Source organism: Notolabrus celidotus, chromosome 11 (genome assembly GCF_009762535.1).
Source record: "Notolabrus celidotus isolate fNotCel1 chromosome 11, fNotCel1.pri, whole genome shotgun sequence".
NCBI classification, from domain to species: Eukaryota; Metazoa; Chordata; class Actinopteri; order Labriformes; family Labridae; genus Notolabrus; species Notolabrus celidotus.
Window position 1 is genome coordinate 15,946,373 of NC_048282.1, and position 9,444 is coordinate 15,955,816.

A 9,444-nucleotide genomic window follows, 5' to 3' on the forward strand; every position below is an offset into this window, starting at 1 on the left:
CAAAATGCAAAAATTATTTCAGGTAAAAAATTTCGATATCCATGATAAAGGGGTTTTCAAATAAGAAAATCCCAGTTAAGGGGAAAAGTGATGAGACACTTGGGTTACTCTCCAATTTTTGTATAAATAATAACTGAAACTAAGTATGAGTGGCTTCACAAAAATAAATAAAAGATGTTCTAGGATTTGAACCAGTATAATACTAAGCAACACCACTGCAGTTTGCCTTCATGCCCAATAGAGGGCAATCTATGGGCACTAAAAGTTAAATCCCCAACAGTACATTTACATTATGAGAGCTGACGAAAGTGCTTCACAGACAAACAACTCAAATAATGCAGAATACAGCCCATTAACAATATAGAAAACATAAGCAATCTTAAAGTAATAAAAGAAAATCAAACACATTGTACGTGAATTTAAAGGTTTTATTTTGAAATTATAAAAAATCTTTGGGCTTTTAATGGCTGCTTTGTGATTCATTTTACTTACTGCAACTTGCACCAGTGTGCTAATGGGTCAAACCAGGGAGGATATATACTCTAAGAAATGATGGCCACATGTTCTTAAAGCACATAGTCTGAAGTTCTTAGTGATAAATGCTGAGTTATACCTACTATCATCCAAACCCATCACAAAGCTTTAAGACCTGGAACTCAACTCCATCCTGTGCAAATGGGCCTCGGGAGGTGATACTGCAAGTTGTGGCCAGTAAGCAACACCTCATTTATCCTGACAATCAAAACTAGCCATCTATGATGTGTCTTGAGCACACATCAGTCAGATCAAGGCACATCATCATGCTGGCCGATTACACAAAAACGGTGGGCCTGATCTTAGAAAAAAGGCCTAAAAAGACAAAGGGGCTCACCTAGAAACCTGGTGCCAGTGTAATAACTTCACTTTGTAAGAGCAGATGAGAACAAGCACAAAGAACTTAACTCACCTTGCAGATGGATTTGTACACAATCAGGTGTTTACTCTAATCCATATGAGACAAGGAGGTGCATGATGACCATCTCATCAGAAGGCAACTCCTGTAATACATGAGACAGTCCATTGGCTTTGGGTAAATACCCTATGTAGTCATTTGGTAATTGTCCAGGGCTATTTTAGTCTGGACAGTTCTCATGCTAACCTGATCTACCAATTCCAGAATCACCTTTCAATGAAAATGCATGTGAATAACTGATGTGTTTCAAGGGCTGTTTTAGCTGCTATTTTTCACCTGAGTTCACTTATCGTCTTTTAGATGCTGGTATGAGCAGTAGTTTACTGCAATAGTATCATTGGGGTCCAAGTGCAGTTTCTGTATTCTGGCACAGGATGGCACCCTTTGAACTGTAATGGAGGAATCAGTTTCAAAGTGGGTAGATTGAGGGGGACTTTTTATCTTTTAGAACGCAGAGATATGTAAAAAGTTTGGATCAATTTATTTTTCCTTCAATGTAAGTCACCGTTGCCCTCAGTTGCATCAACTCTACCTCTAGTTGAGTGATCTTCAGTCCTCAGGTTTTCTATTTGCAATTCTAAAGACATGCGAAATAGTTTTAAAAGTTGATATGAGGCTCTTAACGTGCATTCGTATTACATTTCACAATATGTCACCAGACTCACCACTGTGAGTTTATTGCAACACTAAATTATTTTAATTAAGAATCAAGAAGAAAACTAAAATTCTGCATCACTGGTAACAGTACTACAATGATAAATTGGGGAAATAAAAACTAGGGAAATGCCCTTTACTGTTTCAGAGGGCATTTCCCTAGTTTTTATTTTCCTGGTTTTTATCCATAATTTTTATCTGACCTTCCCTGCTGCTTTTACTTGTTTTATTTAACCACAGTGTCTTTAACAAGTGTCTGCATTTTACCGTCTGTTTTTAGTCCTGTTTTTATTCTTACTGCCCTTTTAATATGTCCTGTAGCACTTTGAGATTTGTTCAGAAAGTAAAGTGCGTGATAAATGAAATGCATTTATTATTATTATTATTATTATTATTATTATTTGACTGAGACTCCCACCCTGCAGAACGGAGCACTACCGCAGTTCCTTCATCCCATCTGCAATCAGACTGTTTAACACCAGCACTATAATGTCCCGTTAATAATCTTTTCTCATCTTCATTCCACTACATAGCAGTTACTATGTGACTTGGCACGTTCACAAATACCTATTGTATCCATCTGAATCACACTGTTCTTCATACTGTGTATGTTTTTTTTAAATAGCCTGGTGCAATTGTATCCGTGCAATAACTTACCTTACTTCAGATAGAAGTGTAAATAGTGTGTATACATCTGTAATAGTCATATTTTATTCTATTTTATTTTTTTTCTATTTTATTTTATTCTATTCTATTCTTTTTTACCTTCATTACTATTATTATTGTTACTATATTTTTAACTATGTAAGTACATTGTTGTATTCCCCTGTCCCGTGTTGTAAGCTGCTGTAACAAAAGAATTTCCCCCATTGGAATATCTAACAATAATAATAGCAATTTCAAAGGTAAAATAGAATAAAATAAAATAAAATATGGCAACTATTACAGTATATCTTATCTTATCTTATTAAATTAAATTAATCTCCACGCATAGGTCGAAGGAGATGTCGTGAATTTATCATTTTACATTCTTAACCAAGCAAAATTAAAATGTATCTGTAACACAATGGATGATTTTCTGAAAAAAAAAGAATCAAGCAATCAAATCAATCAGACTTCATTTATAAAGTGCTTTTCGTACAATGACATTGTAACACAAAGTGCTGTACATAACTTCAAAATAGAATAAATTAAGAAAAAGATCTGACCCCCAGCCCCGACCCCAAACCCACCCCATAATCCTAAGGTTAAGAACACAATATGCAACAATAGTAATAAAAACAATAAAAATAAAATGAATAAATAAAGAATAAAAAGAAGTTGCTGAACGAACTGAGGAAACGCTCTCATGATATCTTAATGAGGAAACACTGGAGGTAAAATAAGATGTTAAAACTCAAAACAGGAAATTAAAATCACCAAAGTAAAATACATTTCGAAGATAATAAAAGACTAAAATATTAAACCATTAAAATAACTTAAGATGCTAGACTTAAAATAAATAAATAAGTACATAAATAAATAAAGTAGAAAAAAGTGACTAAATTGGAAATAGATAATAAATAAAAAAATCTAACTATTGAGAATAAAAATAAAAATAAAACTCGGTTAAAAGCAAGACTAAAAAGGTAAGTCTTGAGTTTGAGTAGGAATTGAATGCATAGAAAGTAAACAAAAGTACCCTGTCCTTTAACTCCGGGTTTGCGCAGGCGCAAAATGCCACCGTGGTTTAGCTTCACGTGGGCTCCAGCACTGCTACAGGGCGGGACCATGCTCGACGTTTGTGGTGTAGAGTCACACAAACTATACATGAACCGGTAAATGCTGCCCACCCATTGGCTCTGGTGACGGCCAGTCCGTGACGTCAGTGGCATCCCATTGGTTACAACGCGAGCCATCAAGTTTAGCTGTCAGAAAACGGTGAAGTGTCAGATCTTTGTCGTAAGTTACTCACGTCGCCACACTTACAGAAACATTACTGTTGCGTGTGTGGCTGTCTGGAGCCAACATGGACCACATTCAAAAAGGATGGTTCACAGAAATGTGCACGTTATGGCCGGGCCAAGCCATGAGCCTCCAAGTCGAAGAGGTCCTCTACCACAAGAAATCCAAATTTCAAGATGTTATGGTTTTTAAGAGGTGAGTAATTTTAGCATAACTTGGCTAACGCTGCTAGCTTTCAGCGTCTTACTCAAGAAATGAATGAGCAATCCGAAGCTCGTGAGATCATGAGAAGTTTATTCAGCTGAATGTGATTTGTGGCGTTTGGCTAAAGTTTAAGCTCCCAGTGAAACTAAGAAGGTAGCTAATAAATCACAGAGAGTTAGCCAGGCGGTGATTCTGGGTTAAATCAGAGTTTATAGTGACAGATAAACAAGAAACACGGTAACATCAACAACATTTCTAAGTATGTTTGAACCATGTAAACATCCTGGCTCGACATATGCAGCTACAAGGAGTTAAGGTTTCTCAATGTACCTCATACTTTTATGTCCTGTAACTTCACTTTCAGTAAAACCTATGGTAATGTCTTGGTGCTGGATGGAGTGATCCAGTGCACAGAAAGAGATGAGTTTGCATATCAGGAGATGATTGCCAACCTTCCCCTGTGCAGCCACCCCTGCCCCAAGAAGGTATTACTCACTCACTAACCGAATGGATGATCATGAATCTGCAACACAATGAATGACTCATGTTTCCTGTCTTACCAGTTTGCACATCTCCCTCTTTGCAGGTCCTGATTATTGGCGGAGGAGATGGCGGTGTACTAAGGGAAGTTGTGAAGAATCCTCTGGTGGAATCGGTCATTATGTGTGAAATAGATGAGGTGCGAGGATGAGGATGGAGCTTCTGGAGAGCTAAACAGATCACTCTTTTTTTTCTTAATACAGAATCTGAGTAATGCCTGTTCATACTGATGTTGTTGGTGTTGTGTAGGATGTCATCAATGTGTCAAAGAAGTACCTCCCAGGGATGGCCAAAGGGTTTTTCAGTCCCAAGCTTACCCTTCATGTAGGAGACGGCTTTGAATTCATGAAGCAGAACCAGGATGCCTTTGATGTCATAATTACTGATTCATCAGACCCTGTTGGTGAGTACAATCTTTAAAACATCTCACACTGTTGCAAGCAGTGATCATACACTGTCATATTCTGAGATTTTCCACCTTTTCTTCACAGGACCTGCTGAGAGTTTGTTCAAGGAGTCTTACTATCAGCTGATGAAGGCAGCATTGAGAAGTGATGGAATACTTTGTTCCCAGGGTAACTTCTTTTTACTTCACCGTTTGATCTTAGCATCTGCAGAAAAGAGTATTTTCAGCATTCTACTAGAAATACTAGGGATGCACCGAAAATTCGGCCACTGATAATTTGCGTCAGCAAATGGCCCAAAAGTGGATTTTCAGTTTTCGGCCAAAATACTTTTATCACCGAAAAACACGGCCGAAACAGAATGTTGTGATGACGCAAGCAAGAACCACGGCCAGTACGTGCTTGTCTGGATAAGGACCAACATGTCTGCATCCGTTATTCCTTTAATTGCAGCACTAAAGCGACTTCTAAGCAAAGAGCTTGAGACGGAGGTGGAAACAATAAAAAGTACACTCTTAAGGCTGATTTATACTTCTGCGTCGAATCGACGGCGTAGCCTACGCCGTAGGTCCGCGTAGCTCCCGTACCTACGCAGAGGCCTACGCACGTAGCCGACGTGCACCTCCTCCAAAATGTAACTACGCGTAGAGCCGACGCGGACCGCAAGCTCTGTGATTGGTCCGCTCGACGGCTTTGTCTTTCCCGCATTCACAGCACTTCCGGTATCCCGGACATCGGCCACACATCGGCCGTGTATTTCATCTCCTCCTCTCTATTCTTCATTTAATCATGTCTGTATGATAAACAGCAACATGTATCAGCTGTAGATTAACAGAACACGCTCTGAATCGATGTGGAAAAGTAAACAGAGATCGTAGCAGGACTGGAAGCAGGCGACCGGCTATCAGAGAGACCACACTGCCCTCAAACGTTTCAGAGGAGAATTGCTGCGCGACACGGACACATCGACGCACAAGTATGTGGGGCTCATGTCCGCGTCAGCCCCTGCTGCGTAGGGGCGACGCAGAAGTAGATCTATTCAGATCCTCTGCACTTCATCGAGACTGTACTTGATCCGCGTTATAAAGATCATTACTTGGATGTGGGAATAAAGCAGCGCGCACGAGAAATGATCCAGGCCGCGATGGCTGCGGAGAACCCGCTTGGAGACCGAAAAGCACACAGCGCAGAAGAAGGAGAACAGGGCGCAGAAAAAAGGACTCGTCTCTCTGAACTAGATGAGGTGCATGCACCCTCATTGTCTGATATGTTCAATGAGATCCTTGATTTTAGTGAGGTTAGCACACAGTCATAGCCATAAATGCAATGGTACTAATAAGTTGCATAATCATTTATTTTGGTGATTCGGTTTTTGGCCTTGGTTTCCTCATTTTTGGTTTTTGGTTTTCAGTTTTGGCCAAGAATTTTCATTTTGGTGCATCCCTAAAAAATATGATACAACATTTATTATTTATTGTGTTTTCTCTTACCCCCTTTTGGATGAAGCAGATTTGTTGTCGTTTCTACAGTCGGTCTTCCAGCCTCCTAGAGAGAAAAAAAGAATAAGGTGGAAATGACTGTGCTCTGTCTTCTCCTCTTGTGTAAATTTCACAGGAGAGTGTCAATGGCTCCATTTGGAGCTGATAAAGGAGATGCGAACCTTCTGCAAGACCCTATTCCCAGTGGTGGACTATGCCTACGGCACCATCCCAACTTATCCCAGTGGCCAAATTGGATTCATGCTGTGTAGTAAAAATCCTGTAAGTGCCCCTGTCATTCTCCATTTGCCGTCCTCCACACACCTGATTGTTGTGCGATTGCCTCCGGCTTGTAAAACTGTTAGGTAGCACAATAACTTGCCTGCTGTTCCAAGTACTTTGCAAAGTCCATCAAATGACTGATGAGCCTGCTCTTTTTTGATTTAGGCAACAAATTTCAAGGAACCAGTGAAAGCCTTGTCAAATGAAGAAATGGAAAATATGAGCCTTAAATATTACAACCCTGAAATTCACAAAGCATCATTCGTCCTCCCTGAGTTTGCAAGAAAGGTAAACATTTTAACAACCCTTGAAACTCAAAATCATCTGATGTGTACTTCAGTGCAATTTACAACTGTTACCACAAATATCTTCTATTTACTCTGTTTTTTCTTTACCATGACAGGTACTGAATGACGCATGACCAGCATCAACAAACTAACTCAGTCCCCCTCTACCTGGCCCTCAAACCACTAATAAACAATTTTGTCCTACAGCGTCAGCTCCTCCTCAACAAGCTCAGTGCCACTGAAAAGAGAAGCCTCTTAAAGATTTTATAATGGGGGCAGAGTGGGTCGAAGCTTGCTGACGTATACAGAGAAAGTGTTAGTGTGCTTGGATGTTCCCTTCCTTCAGTCTTACACACTCTAGATGTTAATTTATTCACAGGACTTAATTGGTTCTTCATTTTTACTCTGTAAATATCTTATCAGCATTTTATGAAGAGCAGTTTAAGGGGCTGGGCTGAGTGGGGAGAGCATTGCCATCAGAATCTGACCTCATGCTGAAACGGTGTACTGTTTATTGGATTCATTGCATCCACCCATTATGCAATATATTACATACCATATAGAGCATGTTTATGTAATCTATTGCTGTACTTTTTATTTGTAATGTATATTATCAATCTGTGCTCATAGGAAAACAGATGCCATCTGTCATGACTGTATATCCATAATAATGTGTCTACATATGAACCCTATAGTGCCTCAAATTGGTTGCTCCTTGTTGAAAAAGAAAGATTACTTATCATGTTGTACCAGGCAGATAGTGTCCTAGACAAATAGCTTATGTGCTTCGAGTAGTTCATAAAATTGTCCCTTTGAACTTAAACAAACCAAACATGAAAGAAGTTGAAATGATTTAATTGATTCTCATCTTTGATTTGTGATTTCAAGTAGAAGAATTAATGATGTGAAGTGAAATTGAGGATGGCATTGGAGCTCAGCAGTGCAGGAAAATGTATTTGAAATGGGAATTCATTATGCAATCATACTTGCAGTATTGGGGGATTGACTACTAGTAGTGAGCTTCAACTGTAGTAAGCCTGTATGCTGAGTCATTGCATCATCTATCACCTTTAGTTACCTCTTAAGTTGTCAATCCACGTTGAATGTTTATTGAGAAATGGTGTCATATACCTGAGTGATGATTTGGGTTTTTATAAAGCTAATAAATTGGAAACATACAATGGTTAATTTGGGTCTGTGTGTGATCAGTTACTTATTGATATAGCGTCTTTATTTGTACAATATGACCGCAGAGTTTTAGATCATTTAGTTATTAAAGCTACTATAAGGAACTTTGTATTTATGTACATTTTGGCACCTCTTTGGACAAAGTGTACATCTTTGCTGTCTTGTCCAGCTTAAGTTGAAAATGATTTCTTTCAACAATTTTTTTTTTAAAATTCTGCTTTATTTTAACAGTGAAATGCATCACTCATAAACAAAATGTAAATAAAAAAAAGACAGCGTATGCAATGTGTTTTAAAGGCAAATCTAACTATCTTTGCTCTACAGGCACATAAGGAGAGTGAGATAATGATTCTGCATCTCTATTCCCTTTCCTGAAACCTGACAATTATTTTCAAACTCATCGTCACCAAAGCAGTATCACGTTCCAGTCAAACATTAATATGTGATGTATTTCAGGAGCACTTCAGCTGCTGTTCAGTCGGCATGTGATAGCATTTTCAAAGGTGTTGGTATGAACATCAATCTGTGTGTGTGCAACTTGTGCAGTTTGAGTATCCAGGCACAAGATGGCAGCCTTTGAACTGTAATGAGTAGTTTCACTGGCTGAAGGGGTTTAAAGGCATGCATTTCAAATTGCACTGTTCACTATAGTACCTTGGTTTTTCTTTGAATTTGAATGAGAAGCCCCTCAGCTCTGGTAAATTGTTCAGGGCAGTCAGTGTTTTTGCAGTTTGAAGTGCTACTGTTGCCCTCAGTTGCATCAACTTCCTTGTTGTGGAGACCCTCAGTCAGTTGCCACTGGTTTTATATTCAAATTTTGTCTAACCTACAACAGTGCAGCACATTAATGTGGCACTGCCTCTGCAGTGTGTGACGTTGACAGACCTTTCGCCTCGAGGTTTAAGTGCCTGTTTGTGTTCTTATTATATAATGCAGAGAATGAAATACAATATACTGTTTGTCCATTGTCTCACACTGAGGCCATAGAGAGAGCCATAAATATTTCATTTGATATTTGCTATGAACAGTTATGGCTGCTTCCGAAATACATTACTTTGAAGGCAGTGCATCAGTTGCCTTTTCAAATTCCTGTTGAAGTCATTTTTTAACGTTTTATTGCAGTCAAATAGACATACCCAATATATGCAGCATTTACCTCGTGAACTCTTTTGTGCACCCTTTTTATAGAGTTGTCATGGCTGAGCTGGATGCCACACTTTAAGAGGATGTAGCAAAAATGGAGACTTCCATGCACATTAGGGTAATATTTAGAAGACCCTTTACCAGTCGTCATGCTGACGCTAGCCAAAGATTGACATCTCTTGCAGGCTGGACTGTGGATACTTTTAAGAAGGCCTGTTATTGTATGTTCTTCAAATACACCGAATCCACAATAGCCCCATTTCAACAATCATCTTTTGATCGCTCCAAGCCTTTTACAGATCGTCAGTGTATGAAGAAAATAGCTCAAACACTGTATCGATGGCACAAAAATCCACTTGAACACATCT

The 9,444-nt window shown here is 39.0% G+C and overlaps 1 protein-coding gene across 1 annotated transcript; it reads left to right on the top strand.

Annotated features, from left to right (window-relative positions):
• Positions 1 to 3,495: 3,495 nt before the first annotated feature.
• srm (spermidine synthase) lies at positions 3,496 to 7,933 on the top strand. Its single transcript, XM_034696152.1, has 8 exons — positions 3,496 to 3,745; positions 4,119 to 4,239; positions 4,341 to 4,433; positions 4,544 to 4,697; positions 4,786 to 4,869; positions 6,313 to 6,458; positions 6,624 to 6,746; positions 6,862 to 7,933. The coding sequence occupies exons 1-8, from the start codon at positions 3,615 to 3,617 to the stop codon at positions 6,877 to 6,879; spliced, it is 870 nt and encodes a 289-aa protein (XP_034552043.1). The 5' UTR covers positions 3,496 to 3,614; the 3' UTR covers positions 6,880 to 7,933.
• The last annotated feature ends 1,511 nt before the right edge of the window (positions 7,934 to 9,444 follow it).

Bases quoted from the DNA above. Each gene is read 5' to 3' on its own strand.
- srm (XM_034696152.1), top strand. From the start codon at position 3,615: ATGGACCACATTCAAAAAGGATGGTTCACAGAAATGTGCACGTTATGG. The intron at 4,698-4,785 runs GTGAGTACAATC...TTTTCTTCACAG, and splicing joins TGATTCATCAGACCCTGTTG to GACCTGCTGAGAGTTTGTTC. The intron at 4,870-6,312 runs GTAACTTCTTTT...TAAATTTCACAG, and splicing joins TGGAATACTTTGTTCCCAGG to GAGAGTGTCAATGGCTCCAT.